This window comes from Oncorhynchus kisutch, linkage group LG14 (assembly GCF_002021735.2).
Source record: "Oncorhynchus kisutch isolate 150728-3 linkage group LG14, Okis_V2, whole genome shotgun sequence".
Classification (NCBI taxonomy): Eukaryota; Metazoa; Chordata; class Actinopteri; order Salmoniformes; family Salmonidae; genus Oncorhynchus; species Oncorhynchus kisutch.
In genome coordinates, this window is record NC_034187.2 from 17195733 (window position 1) to 17221468 (window position 25736).

General features: G+C 55.5%; 1 protein-coding gene across 1 annotated transcript in view; it reads right to left on the minus strand.

Annotated features, from left to right (window-relative positions):
- LOC109904582 (neuronal PAS domain-containing protein 3) overlaps window positions 1-25736 on the minus strand; it is a 332747-nt gene that overhangs the window by 135143 nt on the left and 171868 nt on the right. Inside the window, exon 5 of the mRNA XM_031787943.1 lies at window positions 894-983. Within this exon, the coding sequence (XP_031643803.1) occupies window positions 894-983 (90 nt within the window). The remainder of the gene's footprint in view (window positions 1-893; window positions 984-25736) is intronic.

The window sequence follows — 25736 nt, forward strand, 5'->3', positions numbered from 1 at the left end:
GTAATACAAACACACACACGCTGACCACTCTACTATTTGGCTACATCTATTGGCTATATAATGGTTCATTATTATTAAACATTTTTCACTGTGAGGGAAATAGTATGTGACTCAGTTGGTAGTGCGTGGCGCTTGCACCGCCAGGGTTGTGGGTTGGATTCATGAGGCCACCCAGATGCAAAATTCATGCACGCATTACTGTAAGTCACTTTGGATAAAAGTGCATGCTAAATGGCATACTGTATATTATATAATATAAATGGCATATATAATGTAAATAGAATATATTATATAAATGGCATATATTAAATATACCTAGACACCTAGATAATGCACTAGTCTGCTAAAATAGAGCCCTGGACAGAAAGCAGGCTCACCAGTACCTACGTACAGGGCATGTAAATCATTTGGCCACATCTATTGGTTATATAATGGTCAAGTCTATACCTAGAAATATAATTTGGGAGATAGGCTCTGAATGGTCTCTAGTCATTCTTCTATAGACCTGTGTGTGTGTGTGTGCTTGCTCTCTAGTCTGTCTGTCTGTCTGTTAGCCCCGGAGACAAAGCTATGGTGTTTAGAACCATTAGAATCTTCAAGGTCACTCCCCCTGACGTTTGACCTCTGAGACGGCTCAGTGTGTTAATTGACATGTACTTGAACCGGCCAATAGCAGACGAGGACCTGTTAACACACCACTGAGATGAAAAGCACCTTCTGATAAAATATGCAGCATTGATGGCTGCAAATTAACTACAGGGCGAACAAGCTGATGAGATGTTAAATTAGCTATAATTTGTCTGAATTTTCTTCTAGTGGCCTCTGATAAACAAAAGAAACAGAGGGGAAAAGCGCAGTAGTAGCAACAAGGCATTGACAGTTGTTGCACTCACCTGTGAAAGCCCCAGGTATATAGACACCGTCTCAGAGATGTACAAAAACCTTCCCTCCTTGTTTAGTGTAAATACAAATCCATCCAGGGACTGTGGGAGAGAGAGAAAGAGAGAGATGGAGAGGGAAAGAGAGAGAGATTGTGTTAGATGAGGTGTACTGGTACAAAGCATGTAGAGGGAACCCTCTGAGTGTTGTCTGTCTGTCTGTCTGTCTGCCTGTCTGTCTGTCTGTCTGTCTGCCTGTCTGTCTGCAAATCAAAATTACACCTCCTCATGTGGAAGGTAATAGCTCTCATGATGACAGTAGAAATGAACAGTGTGTGAAAGCAGGAAAACAACAGTAAAGCAAACAAAGATAATAAAACGTACAGCACTTTAAAACATATCATCATCATAGTATCCATGTGTGTTCTCCCCCTGCAAAGTCTACTAAAATATGCTGGTTAGGTCTATGCCAGGATGCTGGTAAAGTCTATTCAGTATATTGATCCATTCCACACCAAGCCCATGTAATGTGTGTGTATTCTCTTCCTGGATAGTCTTCATCCAGTCAAAATCCATGTAATGTGTGTTTTTACTTCCTGAATGTTGTCTACTCCAGTATGCTGGTTCAATGTCTAATGACGGCCCTGCTATTGGTTCACGACAGGACGCAGCACTCTGTTCTGAGCCCAGCCTCCAACAGTTAACAATTAAGACACCCAGGTCACTCAAGTTAATTACTTCTGCTCCCCCGCTGGCTTCTGTAGGGGCAGCTAACCACAGGCACACGCCACAAAGAAAAAGTCCAAATGAAGCTTAATAGATGGAGCAAAACAAGTCTGGCGCTGTGACTACAGGCCCTGATTGCACAATGTCACTGTCGCTGATCTGTTAACCTTTTCTAGGAAAATGAGGATTACTCTGTCGTGTTGCGGGCAGTGTTGAAGCTCAGATGGCCATGGTATTTCATATTTGCGGGCGCTTTCATATTTGCGGGCGATTTATTTTCCCCCATCAACTTACAAGGAGCACCAAGCAGCAGCTGGTGAAAGGATAGAGAGAGAAAGAGAGGAGAGAGAGAGAAAAGTGGGAGAGTGATAGGAGAGAGAGAGAGAGCAAGAGCGAGAGAGAGAGTCTCCGTATCCACTGATAAAACAGGGCAGCCTGGGGCTATTTATGCGGCTGACAACAGCAACTCCCACTGAGGCCCTGCTGCAGCCAGCTCCCAGCCAGCTCCCAGCCAGCTTCTAGCCAGCTCCCAGCCAGCTCCCAGCCAGCTCCCAGCCAGCTCCCAGCCAGCTTCTAGCCAGCTCCCAGCCAGCTCCCAGCCAGCTCCCAGCCAGCTTCTAGCCAGCTCCCAGCCAGCTCCCAGCCAGCTCCCAGCCAGCTTCTAGCCAGCTTCTAGCCAGCTTTCCCAAACACACACACATCTGCCAGGGGGAAGGGGAGCTTCCTTACATTACACAACTAACGCTAGCACCGATTTAGCGCCTAACATCTACAGACAAAGAAGACTCATAATTTGGCTTTTTGTTAGCTCTCGGCATGGGAGAGGTACATGCATCACGTCTTGGGTGGGTCTGGAAAATAGGACATTTTATCTTTTATATTGCTCTCAAGGAGAAAGCAGCTGAACAACTATTATCTTAATTTGCACAGATTACAGCGATACTTGTCCATATTAGATTGTGTATCATAAACTGTGCATTAGCCTTTAATATAAATAATACCATTTCAAGTATATAATTTATATCAACTGTAATTTTTACTTTCAGTTTATATTTACTGTGCATTCGTCACTAAGAGCATATCCACTCTCTAGTATCCTACTTGTCATCAAATAGCTTCCACTGGTCATTGTGTTCTGGTGGAGAGCTAAGCTGGAGGCCCTTTATTCCAGCAGCACCAGCCAGTGGTTCTCTATCCTTCCTTCCTTCCTTCCTTCCTTCCTTCCTTCCTTCCTTCCTTCCTTCCTTCCTTCCTTCCTTCCTTCCTTCCTTCCTTCCTTCCTTCCTTCCTTCCTTCCTTCCTTCCTGTCAGTTCATTTCAGTTCCCATCAGAGAGAGCACCTTAGCGCCCCAGCAGCAGTGACACACTCTGCCACCCCGTGACCATAGAATGGGGGACTCCGGCGATGTAAAGCTATCATCCGTCCCCACAGATCTCACCCTGCCTGTCACACTGGGCCCCAGCACTCACCCCTACCCAGTCTCCAATCATTTCTCCCTGTCCTGCCTCTTTAAAATGCCTAGCATCTGCGGCCCAGGAAAAGGCAACTCCTTAGAGGGGGGAGACGATTTGCAGAGCTGAGAAAATGCTACACACACCAGAGTTGTACCGTTCCTGTAGCTAGCTTCCATCTCCACAGTGATAAACGGCCACTGTTTACAGGCTAACCACTGTGTAAAGTGCGCTATAAATCACAGCGGAGACAAACTTCTGGGGGAGAAATGTGTTACATTAAAATGGGATTCTAAAGTCATTTATTTAAAAACATTTCTGACTGCTTTGACTGAGTAACACACCTTTTGTTGTGGTGTGCAGTGGGAGTGGGGAGTAGGAGCAGATCCTACAGTGTTAGGTTGATCTTGTTGGCAGGCCCTGAACTCTAACCCCTGGCATCACACAGCCCTGACCTCTGACCTCTAACCCCTTGCACCACACAGCCCAGCTAGTGAACTCTAACCCCTGGCACTACACAGCCCAGCTAGTGAACTCTAACCCTTGGCACCACACAGCCCAGCTAGTGAACACTAATCCCTGGCACCACACAGCCCTGACCTCTGGCCTCTAACCCCTGGTGCCACACATCCCTGACCTCTGGCCTCTGACCTCTGGCCTCTAAACCCTGGCACCACACAGCCCAGCTAGTGAACTCTAACCCCTGGCACCACACAGCTCAGCTAGTGAACTCTAACCCCTGGCACCACAAAGCCCAGCTAGTGAACTCTAACTCCTGACACCAAACAGATGAGAGAGGGCATCAGACTCCCACCTGCTCAGAGACCCAACCAGTAACTAATGTTACTATAAACCTCTACCCAGCCACTGTACAGATGTTAACTATCAAGACATTTGAATTAAAATATTGACAATACATTTGAGGACATATCTTTACGGAGATGATCCTGGAAATATCAATAAACAGGGCCTTTACTCTGTACACACAAACTAGACAACCGTTACTTAATGTAACTGACACCTGTTCCTTCCAGAGGACAAAGAAACTTCCTGTGAAGGACACGGTTTGGCAGACATCAATCCTGGCCAGAGAGAACCTCTCTCTCCTCTCGGATATTAACCAACCCAGTGAAGGTCAGATTAGATGGGGCTCATTAACTATCAACATAGCCTTACTATTAGGCCAGACAAAATGGAGAGAGGGAGAGCAGCTGGCAGTAGATCGGGACGGCTACATGCTCACACAAGCCCCCCCACCTCAGTCCTCCGCTGGTCCAGACCCAGCCGCTTAGAACAATCACTGCAAGTAACACCTCCAGCAGGGCTGGACACAGCAGTGCTAATACACAGACAGGCACACATACACACAAGCAGACATGAACGTACACACGCACGCACACATGCGCACACAAATCACAGCAACGGTTTGGACTATTACGCCCATATCATGTCCTCAGTAAATTACAGTGGAGTGCTCTGGTTGAATTTAAGAAAAACATTTATTGGATGAAAAGAAAAAGCCACAGGAGGAGAAAGAGAGGATGCAAGAGATACGGTGTGTGAGAGAGATAGAAAGAGAGATTGGTAGATACGGTGTGTGGGGGAAGGGTGGAAAAGAGATCTTATCAGAATTTCTAAATTGCTATGGGAGAGCTGTGAGAAATATTTTCCATTGAAGTCAATTTTCAGGCTGACAAGCCATGTAGAAATGTGCAGCATATGGCTGGTGTGTATTCACTGATTTATTGAAGGCACCGGCTCAGGGGATGCTCAAATCACTCATCCTACCCTACATTGACACCCCCTTCAAATCACTCATCCTACCCTACACTGACACCCCCTTCAAATCACTCATCCTACCCTACACTGACACCCCCTTCAAATCACTCATCCTACCCTACACTGACACCCCCTTCAAATTACTCATCCTACCCTACCTTGAGACCCCCTTCAAATCACTCATCCTACCCTACACTGACACCCTCTTCAAATCACTCATCCTACCCTACACTGAGACCCCCTTCAAATCACTCATCCTACCCTACACTGACACCCCCTTCAAATCACTCATCCTACCCTACACTGACACCCCCTTCAAATTACTCATCCTACCCTACCTTGAGACCCCCTTCAAATCACTTATCATATCCTACACTGAGACCCCCTTCAAATCACTCATACTACCCTACCTTGAGACCCCCTTCAAATCACTCATCCTAGCCTACACTGACACCCCCATCAAATCACTCATCCTACCCTACACTGACACCCCCTTCAAATCACTCATCCTACCCTACACTGAGACCCCCTTCAAATCACTCATCATACCCTACACTGAGACCCCCTTCAAATCACTCATCCTACCCGACACTGAGACACCCTTCAAATCACTCATCCTACCCTACACCGAGACCCCCTTCAAATCACTCATACTACCCTACACTGACACCCCCTTCAAATCACTCATCCTACCCTACACTGAGATCCCCTTCAAATCACTCATCCTACCCTACACTGAGACCCCCTTCAAATCACACCATACTTATTGTGTCCATTTGATTTTGTGCTTACCTTGGGGGAAAATCATTTCTACTTATGCTGAGCATGACACTTTTATTGGCCATTTTTAGAGCAAAAATGACCCATGGTAGACATCCATTTCAAATAATACTACTCCCCAGTCCCTCCTCTACTCTCCCTCCAGCCAGCCACTCTCTGTACCACTAGACTGGAGCTCCCCAGTCCCTCTACTCTCCCTCCAGCCAGCCACTCTCTGTACCACTAGACTGGAGCTCCCCAGTCCCTCTACTCTCCCTCTAGCCAGCCACTCTCTGTACCACTAGACTGGAGCTCCCCAGTCCCTCTACTCTCCCTCCAGCCACTCTCTGTACCACTAGACTGGAGCTCCCCAGTCCCTCTACTCTCCCTCTAGCCAGCCACTCTCTGTACCACTAGACTGGAGCTCCCCAGTCCCTCTACTCTCCCTCTAGCCAGCCACTCTCTGTACCACTAGACTGGAGCTCCCCAGTCCCTATACTCTCCCTCCAGCCAGCCACTCTCTGTACCACTAGACTGGAGCTCCCCAGTCCCTCTACTCTCCCTCTAGCCAGCCACTCTCTGTACCACTAGACTGGAGCTCCCCAGTCCCTCTACTCTCCCTCTAGCCAGCCACTCTCTGTACCACTAGACTGGAGCTCCCCAGTCCCTCTACTCTCCCTCCAGCCAGCCAGCCACTCTCTGTACCACTAGACTGGAGCTCCCCAGTCCCTCTACTCTCCCTCCAGCCAGCCACTTTCTGTACCACTAGACTGGAGCTCCCCAGTCCCTCTACTCTCCCTCCAGCCAGCCAGCCACTCCCTGTACCACTAGACTGGAGCTCCCCAGTCCCTCTACTCTCCCTCCAGCCAGCCAGCCACTCCCTGTACCACTAGACTGGAGCTCCCCAGTTCCTCTACTCTCCCTCCAGCCAGCCAGCCACTCCCTGTACCACTAGACTGGAGCTCCCCAGTTCCTCTACTCTCCCTCCAGCCAGCCAGCCACTCTCTGTACCACTAGACTGGAGCTCCCCAGTCCCTCTACTCTCCCTCCAGCCAGCCAGCCACTCTCTGTACCACTAGACTGGAGCTCCCCAGTCCCTCTACTCTCCCTCCAGCCAGCCACTCTCTGTACCACAAGACTGGAGCTACAGCTAACTCTTTGAAAAAAAAGGTTTCAAAAGTCTTCTCTGGCTGTCCCATTTTCAGAAGCCAAAGCCATTCACACTAGACAGATACTAAACACTGCAGTTCCAAAAAGTAAGAGGGAAGAGTATGACCAATTAGATTGATGTGAAAATATTCTATTACTAGTATCAAATATGTGGGGAGGGGAGTGGGAGTTATCACATTATAGCACAGGCAGGAGATATAACTTTATCTACTGACTGTCAAGTGCTTCAGTAAGGCTGCTGGCACTAAATAATATCAAGCAAATCTAAAGACAATACTGATTAGCTAGAGTCATCCAATCTAACCAATGTCACCTTGAAATCAGTATTGTTCTGGTGGTCAAAGAAGAAAAAGTTGGCCTGCTGATACAATAGATTGGAATCAACAGGGGACATACAACAGGGGAGAATATGATCCCTTCATTCAGTGGATGTGTCCCAAATGTAACCTTATCCCCTATAAAGTGCACAAATTTTAGCATGGGCCATTAGGGCTCTGGTCAAAAGTAGTGTACTATATGGGGATAACAGGGAGCTGAGTAAGGAACTACTGCCGGCTGTCTTCCCCAAACTGCCACCAATGTACACTGTGGAAAGTTCCTTCCTCCGGGTGACTAGCCAACAATATTGTTTCTACCTCCCTGTGTGCTCGGATTTAATTAAGTGATAACAGTCACCTTGTGGTGACGACGGAAGAGCAGACAGTAATATCTAAGCTAAGGGAAATAGCAGAGAGACAGGAGGGCTAAGCTATACAGTCACATTATAGCTAGGGAGACAGGTGGTGACATGGGGGAGACAGAGGGAGACAGGTGGTGACATGGGGGAGAAGGAGGGAAACAGGTGGTGACATGGGGGAGACGGAGGGAGACAGGTGGTGACATGGGGGAGACAGAAAGAGACAGGTGGTGACATGGGGGAGACAGAGGGAAACAGGTGGTGACATGGGGGAGACAGAGGGAGACAGGTGGTGACATGGGGGAGGCAGGTGGAGACTTGGGGAGACAGAGGGAGACAGGTGGTGACACGGGGGAGGCAGGGGGAGACAGGTGGTGACATGGGGGAGGCAGGTGATGACTTGGGGGAGACAGAGGGAGACATGTGATGACACGGGGGAGACAGAGAGAGAAAGGTGGTGACATGGGGGAGACAGAGGGAGACAGGTGGTGACATGGGGGAGACAAGTGGTGACATGGGGGAAACAGAGGGAGACAGGTGGTGACATGGGGGAGACAGAGAGAGACAGGTAGTGACATGGGGGAGAAGGAGGGAGACAGGTAGTGACATGGGGGAGACAGAGGGAGACAGGTGGTGACATGGGAGAGAAGGAGGGAGACAGGTGGTGACATGGGGGAGACAGAGGGAGACAGGTGGTGACATTGGGGAGAATGAGGGAGACAGGTGGTGACATGGGGGAGAAGGAGGGAAACAGGTGGTGACATGGGGGAGTCAGAGGGAGATAAGTGGTGACATGGGGGAGGCAGAGGGAGACAAGTGGTGACATGGGGGAGGCAGAGGGAGACAGGTGGTGATATGGGGAGACAGGTGGTGACATGGGGGAGACAGAGGGAGACAGGTGTTGACATGGGGGAGACAAGTGGTGACATGGGGGAGAAGGAGGGAGACAGGTGGCGACATGGGGAAGACAGAAAGAGACAGGTGGTGACATGGGGGAGACAGAGGGAGACAGGTGGTGACATGGGGGAGAAGGAGGGAGACAGAGGGAGACAGGTGGTGACGTGGGGGAGAAGGAGGGAGACAGGTGGTGACATGGGGGAGAAGGAGAGAATCAGGTGGTGACATGGGGGAGAAGGAGGGAGACAAGTGGTGACATGGGGGAGACAGAGGGAGACAGGTGGAGACATTGGGGAGAATGAGGGAGACAGGTGGTGACATGGGGGAGACAGGTGGTGACATGGGGAGACAGAGGGAGACAGGTGGCGACATGTTGGAGCCAGAGGGAGATAGGTGGTGACATTGGGGAGAATGAGGGAGACAGGTGGTGACATGGGGGAGAAGGAGGGAAACAGGTGGTGACATGGGGGAGACAGAGGGAGACAGGTGTTGACATGGGGGAGACAGAGGGAGACAGGTGGTGACATGGGGGAGACAGAGGGAGACAGGTGGCGACATGGGGGAGACAGAGAGAGACAGGTGGTGACATGGGGGAGACAGGTGGTGACATGGGGGAGAATGAGGGAGAAAGGTGGAGACATGGGAGAGAAAGAGGGAGACAGGTGGTGACATGGGGGAGACAGAGGGAGACTGTTGGTGAAATAGGGGAGACAGAGGGAGACAGGTGGTGACATGGGAGAGGCAGAGGGAAACAGGTGGTGATATGGGGGAGACAGGTGGTGACATGGGGGAGACAGAGGGAGAAAGGTAGAGACATGGGAGAGAAAGAGGGAGACAGGTGGTGACATGGGGGAGACAGAGGGAGACTGTTGGTGAAATAGGGGAGACAGAGGGAGACAGGTGGTGACATGGGAGAGGCAGAGGGAAACAGGTGGTGATATGGGGGAGACAGGTGGTGACATGGGGGAGACAGAGGGAGACAGGTGGTGACATGGGGGAGCCAGAGGGAGACAGGTGGTGACATTGGGGAGAATGTGGGAGATAGGTGGTGACATGGGGTAGACAGGTGGTGATATTGGGGAGAATGAGGGAGACAGGTGGTGATACAGGGGAGACAGGTGGTGACATGGGGGAGACAGAGGGAGACATGTGGTGACATGGGGGAGACAGAGGGAGACAGGTGGTGACATGGGGCAGACAGAGGGAGACAGGTGGTGACATTGGGGAGAAAGAGGGAGACAGGTGGTGACATGGGGGAGAAGGAGGGAGACAGGTGGTGACATTGGGGAGAAAGAGGGAGATAGGTGGTGACATGGGGGAGAAGGAGGGAAACAGGTGGTGACATGGGGGAGATAGATGGAGACAGGTGGCGACATGTTGGAGCCAGAGGGAGATAGGTGGTGACATTGGGGAGAATGAGGGAGACAGGTGGTGACATGGGGGAGAAGGAGGGAAACAGGTGGTGACATGGGGGAGACAGAGGGAGACAGGTGTTGACATGGGGGAGACAGAGGGAGACAGGTGGTGACATGGGGGAGACAGAGGGAGACAGGTGGCGACATGGGGGAGAAGGAGGGAGACAGGTGGCGACATGGGGGAGACAGGTGGCGACATGGGGGAGACAGAGGGAGACAGGTGGTGACATGGGGGAGACAGGTGGTGACATGGGGGAGACAAAGGGAGACAGGTGGTGACATGGGGGAGAAGGAGGGAGACAGGTGGTGACATGGGGGAGAAGGAGGGAAACAGGTGGTGACATGGGGGAGATAGATGGAGACATGGGGGAGACAGAGGGAGACAGGTGGTGACATGGGGGAGACAGAGGGAGACAGGTGGCGACATGGGGGAGACAGAGGTAGACAGGTGGCGACATGGGGGAGACAGAGAGAGACAGGTGGTGACATGGGGGAGACAGGTGGTGACATGGGGGAGAATGAGGGAGAAAGGTGGAGACATGGGAGAGAAAGAGGGAGACAGGTGGTGACATGGGGGAGACAGAGGGAGACTGGTGGTGAAATAGGGGAGACAGAGGGAGACAGGTGGTGACATGGGAGAGGCAGAGGGAAACAGGTGGTGATATGGGGGAGACAGGTGGTGACATGGGGGAGACAGAGGGAGACAGGTGGTGACATGGGGGAGACAGAGGGAGACAGGTGGTGACATGGGGGAGCCAGAGGGAGACAGGTGGTGACATTGGGGAGAATGAGGGAGATAGGTGGTGACATGGGGTAGACAGGTGGTGATATTGGGGAGAATGAGGGAGACAGGTGGTGATATGGGGGAGACAGGTGGTGACATGGGGGAGACAGAGGGAGACATGTGGTGACATGGGGGAGACAGAGGGAGACAGGTGGTGACATGGGGCAGACAGAGGGAGACAGGTGGTGACATTGGGGAGAAAGAGGGAGACAGGTGGTGACATGGGGGAGAAGGAGGGAAACAGGTGGTGACATGGGGGAGACAGAGGGAGACAGGTGGTGACATGGGGGAGACAGAGGGAGACAGGTGGCGACATGGGGGAGACAGAGGAAGACAGGTGGCGACATGGGGGAGAAAGAGAGAGACAGGTGGTGACATGGGGGAGACAGGTGGTGACATGGGGGAGACAAAGGGAGACAGGTGGTGACATGGGGGAGAAGGAGGGAGACAGGTGGTGATATTGGGGAGAATGAGGGAGACAGGTGGTGATATGGGGGAGACAGGTGGTGACATGGGGGAGACAGAGGGAGACAGGTGGTGACATGGGGGAGACAGAGGGAGACAGGTGGTGACATGGGGGAGAAGGAGGGAGACAGGTGGTGATATTGGGGAGAATGAGGGAGACAGGTGGTGATATGGGGGAGACAGGTGGTGACATGGGGGAGACAGAGGGAGACAGGTGGCGACATGGGGGAGAAGGAGGGAGACAGGTGGTGACATGGGGGAGACAGAGGGAGACAGGTGGTGACATTGGGGAGAATGAGGGAGATAGGTGGTGACATGGGGTAGACAGGTGGTGACATGGGGGAGACAAAGGGAGACAGGTGGTGACATGGGGGAGAAGGAGGGAGACACGTGGTGACATTGGGGAGAAAGAGGGAGACAGGTGGTGACATGGGGGAGAAGGAGGGAAACAGGTGGTGACATGGGGGAGACAGAGGGAGACAGGTGGTGACATGGGGGAGACAGAGGGAGACAGGTGGTGACATTGGGGAGAAAGAGGGAGACAGGTGGTGACATGGGGGAGACGGAGGGAAACAGGTGGTGACATGGGGGAGACAGGTGGTGATATGGGGGAGAATCAGGGAGAAAGGTGTTGACATGGGGGAGACAGGTGTTGACATGGGGGAGACAGAGGGAGACAGGTGGTGACATGGGGGAGAAGGAGGGAGACAGGTGGTGACATGGGGGAGACAAGTGGTGACATGGGGGAGACAGAGGGAGACAGGTGGTGACATGGGGGAGACAGAGAGAGACAGGCTGTGACATGGGGGAGAAGGAGGGAGACAGGTGGCGACATGGGGAAGACAGAACAAGACAGGTGGTGACATGGGGGAGCCAGAGGGAGACAGGTGGTGACATTGGGGAGAATGAGGGAGATAGGTGGTGACATGGGGTAGACAGGTGGTGACATGGGGGAGACAAAGGGAGACAGGTGGTGACATGGGGGAGAAGGAGGGAGACAGGTGGTGATATTGGGGAGAATGAGGGAGACAGGTGGTGATATGGGGGAGACAGGTGGTGACATGGGGGAGACAGAGGGAGACAGGTGGTGACATTGGGGAGAATGAGGGAGATAGGTGGTGATATTGGGGAGAATGAGGGAGACAGGTGGTGATATGGGGGAGACAGGTGGTGACATGGGGGAGACAGAGGGAGACAGGTGGTGACATTGGGGAGAATGAGGGGGATAGGTGGTGACATGGGGTAGACAGGTGGTGACATGGGGGAGACAAAGGGAGACAGGTGGTGACATGGGGGAGAAGGAGGGAGACACGTGGTGACATTGGGGAGAAAGAGGGAGACAGGTGGTGACATGGGGGAGAAGGAGGGAAACAGGTGGTGACATGGGGGAGACAGAGGGAGAAAGGTGGTGAAATTGGGGAGAATGAGGGAGAAAGGTGGTGATATGGGGGAGACAGAGGGAGACAGGTGGTGACATGGGGGAGACAGAGGGAGACAGGTGGTGACATGGGGGAGACAGAGGGAGACAGGTGGTGACATTGGGGAGAAAGAGGGAGACAGGTGGTGACATGGGGGAGACGGAGGGAAACAGGTGGTGACATGGGGGAGACAGGTGGTGACATGAGGGAGACAGGTGGCGACATGGGGGAGACAGGTGGTGACATGGGGGAGACAGGTGGCGACATGGGGGAGAATGAGGGAGAAAGGTGGTGACATGGGGGAGACAGGTGTTGACATGGGGGAGACAGAGGGAGACAGGTGGTGACATTGGGGAGAAAGAGGGAGACAGGTGGTGACATGGGGGAGACAGAGGCAGACAGGTGGTGACATGGGGGAGAATGAGGGAGAAAGGTGGAGACATGGGGGAGAAAGAGGGAGACAGGTGGTGACATGGGGGAGAAAGAGGGAGACTGGAGGTGAAATAGGGGAGACAGAGGGAGACAGGTGGTGACATGGGGGAGGCAGAGGGAGACATGTGGTGACATGGGGGAGACAGAGGGAGACATGGGGGAGACAGAAGGAGACAGGTGGTGACATGGGGGAGACAGAGGGAGACAGGTGGTGACATTGGGGAGAAAGAGGGAGACAGGTGGTGACATTGGGGAGAAAGAGGGAGACAGGTGGTGACATGGGGGAGAAGAAGGGAAACAGGTGGTGACATGGGGGAGACAGAGGGAGACAGGTGGTGACATGGGGGAGACTGAGGGAGACAGGTGGCGACATGGGGGAGACAGAGGGAGACAGGTGGCAACATGGGGGAGACAGAGGGAGACAGGTGGTGACATGGGGGAGACAGGTGGCGACATGGGGGAGAATGAGGGAGAAAGGTGGAGACATGGGGGAGAAAGAGGGAGACAGGTGGTGACATGGGGGAGACAGGTGGTGAGATGGGGGAGATAGAGGGAGACTGGAGGTGAAATAGGGGAGACAGAGGGAGACAGGTGGTGACATGGGGGAGGCAGAGGGAGACAGGTGGTGACTTGGGGGAGACAGAGGGAGACAGGTGGTGACATGGGGGAGACAGAGGGAGACAGGTGGTGACATTGGGGAGAATGAGGGAGATAGGTGGTGACATGGGGTAGACAGGTGGTGACATGGGAGAACAAAGGGAGACAGGTGGTGACATGGGGGAGAAGGAGGGAGACACGTGGTGACATTGGGTAGAAAGAGGGAGACAGGTGGTGACATGGGGGAGAAGGAGGGAAACAGGTGGTGACATGGGGGAGACAGAGGGAGAACTGTGGTGATATTGGGGAGAATGAGGGAGAAAGGTGGTGATATGGGGGAGACAGGTGGTGACATGGGGGAGACAGAGGGAGACAGGTGGTGACATGGGGGAGACAGAGGGAGACAGGTGGTGACATGGGGGAGACAGAGGGAGACAGGTGGTGACATTGGGGAGAAAGAGGGAGACTGGTGGTGACATGGGGGAGACGGAGGGAAACAGGTGGTGACATGGGGGAGACAGGTGGTGACATGGGGGAGACTGAGGGAGACAGGTGGCGACATGGGGTAGACAGGTGGTGACATGGGGGAGACAAAGGGAGACAGGTGGTGACATGGGGGAGAAGGAGGGAGACAGGTGGTGATTTTGGGGAGAATGAGGGAGACAGGTGGTGATATGGGGGAGACAGGTGGTGACATGGGGGAGACAGAGGGAGACAGGTGGTGACATTGGGGAGAATGAGGGAGATAGGTGGTGATATTGGGGAGAATGAGGGAGACAGGTGGTGATATGGGGGAGACAGGTGGTGACATGGGGGAGACAGAGGGAGACAGGTGGTGACATTGGGGAGAATGAGGGGGATAGGTGGTGACATGGGGTAGACAGGTGGTGACATGGGGGAGACAAAGGGAGACAGGTGGTGACATGGGGGAGAAGGAGGGAGACACGTGGTGACATTGGGGAGAAAGAGGGAGACAGGTGGTGACATGGGGGAGAAGGAGGGAAACAGGTGGTGACATGGGGGAGACAGAGGGAGAAAGGTGGTGAAATTGGGGAGAATGAGGGAGAAAGGTGGTGATATGGGGGAGACAGAGGGAGACAGGTGGTGACATGGGGGAGACAGAGGGAGACAGGTGGTGACATGGGGGAGACAGAGGGAGACAGGTGGTGACATTGGGGAGAAAGAGGGAGACAGGTGGTGACATGGGGGAGACGGAGGGAAACAGGTGGTGACATGGGGGAGACAGGTGGTGACATGAGGGAGACAGGTGGCGACATGGGGGAGACAGGTGGTGACATGGGGGAGACAGGTGGCGACATGGGGGAGAATGAGGGAGAAAGGTGGTGACATGGGGGAGACAGGTGTTGACATGGGGGAGACAGAAGGAGACAGGTGGTGACATTGGGGAGAAAGAGGGAGACAGGTGGTGACATGGGGGAGACAGAGGCAGACAGGTGGTGACATGGGGGAGAATGAGGGAGAAAGGTGGAGACATGGGGGAGAAAGAGGGAGACAGGTGGTGACATGGGGGAGAAAGAGGGAGACTGGAGGTGAAATAGGGGAGACAGAGGGAGACAGGTGGTGACATGGGGGAGGCAGAGGGAGACATGTGGTGACATGGGGGAGACAGAGGGAGACATGGGGGAGACAGAAGGAGACAGGTGGTGACATGGGGGAGACAGAGGGAGACAGGTGGTGACATTGGGGAGAAAGAGGGAGACAGGTGGTGACATTGGGGAGAAAGAGGGAGACAGGTGGTGACATGGGGGAGAAGAAGGGAAACAGGTGGTGACATGGGGGAGACAGAGGGAGACAGGTGGTGACATGGGGGAGACTGAGGGAGACAGGTGGCGACATGGGGGAGACAGAGGGAGACAGGTGGCAACATGGGGGAGACAGAGGGAGACAGGTGGTGACATGGGGGAGACAGGTGGCGACATGGGGGAGAATGAGGGAGAAAGGTGGAGACATGGGGGAGAAAGAGGGAGACAGGTGGTGACATGGGGGAGACAGGTGGTGAGATGGGGGAGATAGAGGGAGACTGGAGGTGAAATAGGGGAGACAGAGGGAGACAGGTGGTGACATGGGGGAGGCAGAGGGAGACAGGTGGTGACTTGGGGGAGACAGAGGGAGACAGGTGGTGACATGGGGGAGACAGAGGGAGACAGGTGGTGACATTGGGGAGAATGAGGGAGATAGGTGGTGACATGGGGTAGACAGGTGGTGACATGGGAGAACAAAGGGAGACAGGTGGTGACATGGGGGAGAAGGAGGGAGACACGTGGTGACATTGGGTAGAAAGAGGGAGACAGGTGGTGACATGGGGGAGATGGAGGGAAACAGGTGGTGACATGGGGAGACAGAGGGAGAACTGTGGTGATATTGGGGAGAATGAGGGAGAAAGGTGGTGATATGGGGGAGACAGGTGGTGACATGGGGGAGACAGAGGGAGACAGGTGGTGACATGGGGGAGACAGAGGGAGACAGGTGGTGACATGGGGGAGACAGAGGGAGACAGGTGGTGACATTGGGGAGAAAGAGGGAGACTGGTGGTGACATGGGGGAGACGGAGGGAAACAGGTGGTGACATGGGGGAGACAGGTGGTGACATGGGGGAGACTGAGGGAGACAGGTGGCGACATGGGGAGATAGAGGGAGACAGGTGGCGACATGGGGGAGACAGAGGGAGACAGGTGGTGACATGGGGGAGACAGGTGGCGACATGGGGGAGAATGAGGGAGAAAGGTGGTGACATGGGGGAGACAGAGGGAGACAGGTGGTGACATGGGGGAGACTGAGGGAGACAGGTGGCGACATGGGGAGACAGAGGGAGACAGGTGGCGACATGGGGGAGACAGAGGGAGACAGGTGGCGACATGGGGAAGACAGAACGAGACAGGTGGCGACATGGGGAAGACAGAACGAGACAGGTGGTGACATGGGGGAGACAGAGGGAGACAAGTGGTGACATGGGGGAGACAGAGGGAGACAAGTGGTGACATGGGGGAGAAGGATGGATACAGGTGGTGACATGGGGGAGAAGGAGGGAGACAGGTGGCGACATGGGGGAGACGGAGGGAGACAGGTGGTGACATGGGGGAGACAGAGGGAGACAGGTGGTGACATGGGGGAGAAGGAGGGAAACAGGTGGTGACATGGGGGAGAAAGAGGGAGACAGGTGGTGACATGGGGGAGACAGAGGGAGACAGGTGGTGATATGGGGGAGAAGGAGGGAGACATGTGGTGACATGGGGGAGACAGAGGGAGACAGGTGGTGATATTGGGGAGAATGAGGGAGACAGGTGGTGATATGGGGGAGACAGGTGGTGACATGGGGAGAAGGAGGGAAACAGGTGGTGACATGGGGGAGACAGAGGGAGACAGGTGGTGACATGGGGGAGACTGAGGGAGACAGGTGGCGACATGGGGGAGACAGAGGGAGACAGGTGGCGACATGGGGGAGACAGAGGGAGACAGGTGGCGACATGGGGAAGACAGAACGAGACAGGTGGCGACATGGGGAAGACAGAACGAGACAGGTGGTGACATGGGGGAGACAGAGGGAGACAAGTGGTGACATGGGGGAGACAGAGGGAGACACGTGGTGACATGGGGGAGAAGGATGGATACAGGTGGTGACATGGGGGAGAAGGAGGGAGACAGGTGGCGACATGGGGGAGATAGAGGGAGACAAGTGGTGACATGGGGGAGAAGGAGGGAGACAGGTGGTGACATGGGGGAGACAAGTGGTGACATGGGGGAGACAGAGGGAGACAAGTGGTGACATGGGAGAGACAGGTGGTGACAAGGGGGAGAAAGAGGGAGACATGTGGTGACATGGGGGAGACAGAGAGAGACAGGCTGTGACATGGGGGAGAAGGAGGGAGACAGGTGGCGACATGGGGAAGACAGAACGAGACAGGTGGTGACATGGGGGAGACAGAGGGAGACAGGTGGTGACATGGGGGAGACAGAGGGAGACAAGTGGTGACATGGGGGAGACAGAGGGAGACAGTTGGTGACATGGGGGAGACAGAGGGAGACAGGTGGTGACATGGGGGAGACAGAGGGAGACAGGTGATGACATGGGGGAGACAGAGGGAGACAAGTGGTGACATGGGGGAGAAGGAGGGAGACAGGTGGCGACATGGGGAAGACAGAACGAGACAGGTGGTGACATGGGGGAGACAGAGGGAGACAAGTGGTGACATTGGGGAGACAAGTGGTGACATGGGGGAGAAGGAGGGAGACAGGTGGTGACATGGGGGAGAAGGAGGGAGACAGGTGGCGGCATCGGGGAGACGGAGGGAGACAGGTGGTGACATAGGGGAGACAGAGGGAGACAGGTGGTGACATGGGGGAGAAGGAGGGAGACAAGTGGTGACATGGGGGAGAAGGAGGGAGACAGGTGGCGACATGGGGAAGACAGAACGAAACAGGTGGCGACATGGGGGAGACAGAGGGAGACAGGTGGTGACATGGGGGAGACAGAGAGGGACAGGCTGTGACATGGGGGAGGAGGGAGACAGGTGGCGACATGGGGAAGACAGAACGAGACAGGTGGCGACATGGGGGAGAAGGTTGGATACAGGTGGTGACATGGGGGAGAAGGAGGGAGACAGGTGGTGACATGGGGGAGAAGGAGGGAGACAGGTGGTGACATGGGGGAGACGGAGGGAAACAGGTAGTGACATGGGGGAGAGAAGGGAGACAGGTGGCGACATGGGGGAGACAGAGAGAGACAGGTGGCGACATGGGGGAGACAGAGAGAGACAGGTGGTGACATGGGGGAGAAGGAGGGAGACAGGTGGTGACATGGGGGAGAAGGAGGGAGACAGGTGTTGACATGGGGGAGACAGGTGGTGACATGGGGGAGAAGGTTGGATACAGGTGGTGACATGGGGGAGAAAGAGGGAGACAGGTGGTGACATGGGGGAGAAGGAGGGAGACAGGTGGTGACATGGGGGAGATGGAGGGAAACAGGTGTTGACATGGGTGAGACAAGTGGTGACATCAGGGAGACATAGGGAGACAGGTGGTGACATGGGGGAGAAAGAGGGAGAAAAGTGGCGACATGGGGGAGACAGAGAGAGACAGGTGGTGACATGGGGGAGAAGGAGGGAGACAGGTGGTGACATGGGGGAGACAAGTGGTGACATGGGGGAGACAGAGGGAGACAGGTGGTGACATGGGGGAGAAAGTGGGAGAAAAGTGGCGACATGGGGGAGACAGAGAGAGACAGGTGGTGACATGGGGGAGACAGAGGGAGACAAGTGGTGACATGGGGGAGACAGAGGGATACAGGTGGTGACATGGGGGAGACAGAGGGAGACAAGTGGTGACATGGGGGAGACAGGTGGTGGGGGAGACAGGTGGAGACAGGTGGTGACATGGGGGAGAAGGTTGGATACAGGTGGTGACATGGGGGAGAAGGAGGGAGACAGGTGGTGACATGGGGGAGAAGGAGGGAGACAGGTGGTGACATGGGGGAGACGGAGGGAAACAGGTAGTGACATGGGGGAGAGAAGGGAGACAGGTGGCGACATGGGGGAGACAGAGCGAGACAGGTGGCGACATGGGGGAGACAGAGAGAGACAGGTGGTGACATGGGGGAGAAGGAGGGAGACAGGTGGTGACATGGGGAGAAGGAGGGAGACAGGTGTTTACATGGGGGAGACAAGTGGTGACATCGGGGAGACAGAGGGAGACAGGTGGTGACATGGGGGAGAAAGAGGGAGAAAAGTGCTGACATGGAGACAGAGAGAGACAGGTGGTGACATGGGGGAGACAGAGGGAGACAAGTGGTGACATGGGGGAGACAGAGGGAGACAGGTGGTGACATGGGGGAGACAGAGGGAGACAAGTGGTGACATGGGAGAGACAGGTGGTGGGGGAGACAGGTGGAGACAGGTGGTGACATGGGGGAGAAGGAGGGAGACAGGTGGTGACATGGGGGAGACGGAGGGAAACAGGTAGTGACATGGGGGAGAGAAGGGAGACAGGTGGCGACATGGGGGAGACAGAGAGAGACAGGTGGCGACATGGGGGAGACAGAGAGAGACAAGTGGTGACGTGGGGGAGACAAGTGGTGACATGGGGGAGAACGAGGGAGGCAGGTGGCGACATGGGGGAGACGGAGGCAGACAAGTGGTGACATGGGGGAGAAGCAGGGAGACAGGTGGTGACATGGGGGAGACAGAGGGAGACAAGTGGTGACATGGGGGAGACAGAGGGAGACAGAGGGAGGGGGGAGACAAGTGGGGGAGACAAGTGGTGACATGGGGGAGAAGGAGGGAGACAGGTGGTGACATGGGGGAGACAGAGGGAGACACGTGGTGACATGGGGGAGAAGGAGGGGAACACGTGGCGACATGGAGGAGACGGAAAGGAGACAAGTGGTGACATGGGTGAGACAGAGGGAAACAGGTGGTGACATGGGGGAGACAGGTGGTGACATGGGGGAGAAGGTTGGATACAGGTGGTGACATGGGGGGAGAAGGAGGGAAACAGGTGGTGACATGGGGGAGAAGGAGGGAGACAGGTGGTGACAAGGGGGAGATGGAGGTAAACAGGTGTTGACATGGGGGAGACAAGTGGTGACATCGGGGAGACATAGGGAGACAGGTGGTGACATGGGGGAGAAAGAGGGAGAAAAGTGGCGACATGGGGGAGACAGAGAGAGACAGGTGGTGACATGGGGGAGAAGGAGGGAGACAGGTGGTGACATGGGGGAGAAGGAGGGAAACAGGTGTTGACATGGGGGAGACAAGTGGTGACATCGGGGAGACAGAGGGAGACAGGTGGTGACATGGGGGAGAAAGAGGGAGAAAAGTGGCGACATGGGGGGAGACAGAGAGAGACAGGTGGTGACATGGGGGAGACAGAGGGAGACAAGTGCTGACATGGGGGAGACAGAGGGAAACAGGTAGTGACATGGGGGAGAGAAGGGAGACAGGTGGCGACATGGGGGAGACAGAGAGAGACAGGTGGCGACATGGGGGAGACAGAGAGAGACAAGTGGTGACGTGGGGGAGACAAGTGGTGACATGGGGGAGAACGAGGGAGGCAGGTGGCGACATGGGGGAGACGGAGGGAGACAAGTGGTGACATGGGGGAGAAGCAGGGAGACAGGTGGTGACATGGGGGAGACAGAGGGAGACAAGTGGTGACATGGGGGAGACAGAGGGAGACAGAGGGAGGGGGGAGACAAGTGGGGGAGACAAGTGGTGACATGGGGGAGAAGGAGGGAGACAGGTGGTGACATGGGGGAGACAGAGGGAGACAAGTGGTGACATGGGGGAGAAGGAGGGGAACACGTGGCGACATGGAGGAGACGGAAAGGAGACAAGTGGTGACATGGGTGAGACAGAGGGAAACAGGTGGTGACATGGGGGAGACAGGTGGTGACATGGGGGAGAAGGTTGGATACAGGTGGTGACATGGGGGAGAAGGAGGGAAACAGGTGGTGACATGGGGGAGAAGGAGGGAGACAGGTGGTGACAAGGGGGAGATGGAGGTAAACAGGTGTTGACATGGGGGAGACAAGTGGTGACATCGGGGAGACATAGGGAGACAGGTGGTGACATGGGGGAGAAAGAGGGAGAAAAGTGGCGACATGGGGGAGACAGAGATAGACAGGTGGTGACATGGGGGAGAAGGAGGGAGACAGGTGGTGACATGGGGAGAAGGAGGGAGACAGGTGTTTACATGGGGGAGACAAGTGGTGACATCGGGGAGACAGAGGGAGACAGGTGGTGACATGGGGGAGAAAGAGGGAGAAAAGTGGCGACATGGAGACAGAGAGAGACAGGTGGTGACATGGGGGAGACAGAGGGAGACAAGTGGTGACATGGGGGAGACAGAGGGAGACAGGTGGTGACATGGGGGAGACAGAGGGAGACAAGTGGTGACATGGGAGAGACAGGTGGTGGGGGAGACAGGTGGAGACAGGTGGTGACATGGGGGAGAAGGAGGGAGACAGGTGGTGACATGGGGGAGACGGAGGGAAACAGGTAGTGACATGGGGGAGAGAAGGGAGACAGGTGGCGACATGGGGGAGACAGAGAGAGACAGGTGGCGACATGGGGGAGACAGAGAGAGACAAGTGGTGACGTGGGGGAGACAAGTGGTGACATGGGGGAGAACGAGGGAGGCAGGTGGCGACATGGGGGAGACGGAGGGAGACAAGTGGTGACATGGGGGAGAAGCAGGGAGACAGGTGGTGACATGGGGGAGACAGGTGGTGACATGGGGGAGAAGGTTGGATACAGGTGGTGACATGGGGGAGAAGGAGGGAAACAGGTGGTGCCATGGGGGAGAAGGAGGGAGACAGGTGGTGACAAGGGGGAGATGGAGGTAAACAGGTGTTGACATGGGGGAGACAAGTGGTGACATCGGGGAGACATAGGGAGACAGGTGGTGACATGGGGGAGAAAGAGGGAGAAAAGTGGCGACATGGGGGAGACAGAGAGAGACAGGTGGTGACATGGGGGAGAAGGAGGGAGACAGGTGGTGACATGGGGGAGAAGGAGGGAAACAGGTGTTGACATGGGGGAGACAAGTGTGACATCGGGGAGACAGAGGGAGACAGGTGGTGACATGGGGGAGAAAGAGGGAGAAAAGTGGCGACATGGGGGAGACAGAGAGAGACAGGTGGTGACATGGGGGAGACAGAGGGAGACAAGTGCTGACATGGGGGAGACAGAGGGAGACAGGTGGTGACATGGGGGAGACAGAGGGAGACAAGTGGTGACATGGGAGAGACAGGTGGTGGGGGAGACAGGTGGAGACAGGTGGTGACATGGGGGAGAAGGAGGGAGACAGGTGGTGACATGGGGGAGACGGAGGGGAAACAGGTAGTGACATGGGGGAGAGAAGGGAGACAGGTGGCGACATGGGGGAGACAGAGAGAGACAGGTGGCGACATGGGGGAGACAGAGAGAGACAAGTGGTGACGTGGGGGAGACAAGTGGTGACATGGGGGAGAACGAGGGAGGCAGGTGGCGACATGGGGGAGACGGAGGGAGACAAGTGGTGACATGGGGGAGAAGCAGGGAGACAGGTGGTGACATGGGGGAGACAGAGGGAGACAAGTGGTGACATGGGGGAGACAGAGGGAGACAGAGGGAGGGGGGAGACAAGTGGGGGAGACAAGTGGTGACATGGGGGAGAAGGAGGGAGACAGGTGGTGACATGGGGGAGACAGAGGGAGACAAGTGGTGACATGGGGGAGAAGGAGGGGAACACGTGGCGACATGGAGGAGACGGAAAGGAGACAAGTGGTGACATGGGTGAGACAGAGGGAAACAGGTGGTGACATGGGGGAGACAGGTGGGTGACATGGGGGAGAAGGTTGGATACAGGTGGTGACATGGGGGAGAAGGAGGGAAACAGGTGGTGACATGGGGGGAGAAGGAGGGAGACAGGTGGTGACAAGGGGGAGATGGAGGTAAACAGGTGTTGACATGGGGGAGACAAGTGGTGACATCGGGGAGACATAGGGAGACAGGTGGTGACATGGGGGAGAAAGAGGGAGAAAAGTGGCGACATGGGGGAGACAGAGAGAGACAGGTGGTGACATGGGGGAGAAGGAGGGAGACAGGTGGTGACATGGGGGAGAAGGAGGGAAACAGGTGTTGACATGGGGGAGACAAGTGGTGACATCGGGGAGACAGAGGGTGACAGGTGGTGACATGGGGGAGAAAGAGGGAGAAAAGTTGCGACATGGGGGAGACAGAGAGAGACAGGTGGTGACATGGGGGAGACAGAGGGAGACAAGTGCTGACATGGGGGAGACAGAGGGAGACAGGTGGTGACATGGGGGAGACAGAGGGAGACAAGTTGTGACATGGGAGAGACAGGTGGTGAGGGAGACAGGTGGAGACAGGTGGTGACATGGGGGAGAAGGTTGGATACAGGTGGTGACATGGGTTAGAAGGAGGGAGACAGGTGGTGACATGGGGGAGAAGGAGGGAGACAGGTGGTGACATGGGGAGACGGAGGGAAACAGGTAGTGACATGGGGGAGAGAAGGGAGACAGGTGGCGACATGGGGGAGACAGAGAGAGACAGGTGGCGACATGGGGAGACAGAGAGAGACAGGTGGTGACGTGGGGGAGAAGGAGGGAGACATGTGGTGACATGGGGGAGAAGGAGGGAGACAGGTGTTGACATGGGGGAGACAAGTGGTGACATCGGGGAGACAGAGGGAGACAGGTGGTGACATGGGGGACAAAGAGGGAGAAAAGTGGCGACATGGGGAGACAGAGAGAGACAGGTGGTGACATGGGGGAGACAGAGGGAGACAAGTGGTGACATGGGGAGACAGAGGGAGACAGGTGGTGACATGGGGGAGACAGAGGGAGACAAGTGGTGACATGGTAGAGACAGGTGGTGGGGGAGACAGGTGGAGACAGGTGGTGACATGGGGGAGAAGGTTGGATACAGGTGGTTGACATGGGGGAGAAGGAGGGAGACAGGTGGTGACATGGGGGAGAAGGAGGGAGACAGGTGGTGACATGGGGGAGACGGAGGGAAACAGGTAGTGACATGGGGGAGAGAAGGGAGACAGGTGGCGACATGGGGGAGACAGAGAGAGACAGGTGGCGACATGGGGGAGACGGAGGGAGACAAGTGGTGACATGGGGGAGGACAGAGGGAGACAGGTGGTGACATGGGGGAGAAGCAGGGAGACAGGTTTTGACATGGGGGGAGACAGAGGGAGACAAGTGGCGACATGGGGAGACAGGTGGCGACATGGGGAGACAGAGGGAGACAGGTTGGTGACATGGGGGAGAAGGAGGGAGACAGGTGGTGACATGGGGGAACAGAGGAGACAGAGGGAGGGGGAGGACAAGTGGGGGAGACAGTGTGACATGGGGGAGAAGGAGAGACAAGTGGTGACATGGGGAGAGAAAGGGAGACAGGTGGTGACATGGGGAGACGGAGGGAAACAGGTGTGACATGGGGAGACAGGGGAGACAGGTGGTGCATGGGGGAGACAGGTGGTGACATGGGGGAGAAAGGGAGACAGGTGGTGACATGGGGGGAGACAGGTGGTGACATGGGGGAGAAGAGGGAGACAGGTGGTGACATGGGGGAGACAGAGGGAGACAAGTGGTGACATGGGGAGACAGAGGGAGACAGGTGGTGACATGGGGGAGACAGAGGGAGACAAGTGGTGACATGGGAAGAGACAGGTGGTGGGGAGACAGGGAGACAGGTGGTGACATGGGGGAGAAGAGAGAACAGGTGTGACATGGGGGAGAAGAGGGAGACAGGTGGTGACATGGGGGAGAAGGAGGGAGACAGTGGTGACATGGGGGAGAAGGAGGGAACAGGTGTTGACATGGGGGAGACAAGTGGTGACATCGGGGAGACAGAGGGAGACAGGTGGTGACATGGGGGAGAAAGAGGGAGAAAAGTGGGACATGGGGGAGACAGAGAGAGACAGGTGGTGACATGGGGGAGACAGAGGGAGACAAGTGGTGACATGGGGGAGACAGAGGGAGACAGGTGGTGACATGGGGAGACAGAGGGAGACAAGTGGTGACATGGGAGAGACAGGGTGGTGAGGGAGACAGTGGAGACAGGTGGTGACATGGGGGAGAAGGTGGATACAGGTGGTGACATGGGGGAGAAGAGGGGACAGGTGGTGACTGGGGAGAAGGAGGGAGACAGGTGGTGACATGGGGGAGACGGAGGGAAACAGGTAGTGACATGGGGGAGAGAAGGGAGACAGGTGGCGACATGGGGGAGACAGAGAGACAGGTGGCGACATGGGGGAGACAGAGAGGAGACAGGTGGTGAATGGGGGAGAAGGAGGGAGACAGGTGGTGACATGGGGGAGAAGGAGGGAGACAGGTGTTGACATGGGGGAGACAAGTGGTGACATCGGGGAGACAGAGGGAGACAGGTGGTGACATGGGAGAAAGAGGGAGAAAAGTGGCGACATGGGGGAGACAGAGAGAGACAGGTGGTGACATGGGGGAGACAGAGGGAGACAAGTGGTGACATGGGGGGAGACAGAGGGAGACAGGTGGTGACATGGGGAGACAGAGGGAGACAAGTGGTGACATGGGGAGAGACAGGTGGTGGGGAGACAGGTGGAGACAGGTGGTGACATGGGGGAGAAGGTTGGATACAGGTGGTGACATGGGGGAGAAGGAGGGAGACAGGTGGTGACATGGGGAGAAGGAGGGAGACAGGTGGTGACATGGGGGAGACGGAGGAAACAGGGGTGACATGGGGGAGAGAAGGGAGACAGGTGGTGACATGGGGGAGACAGAGA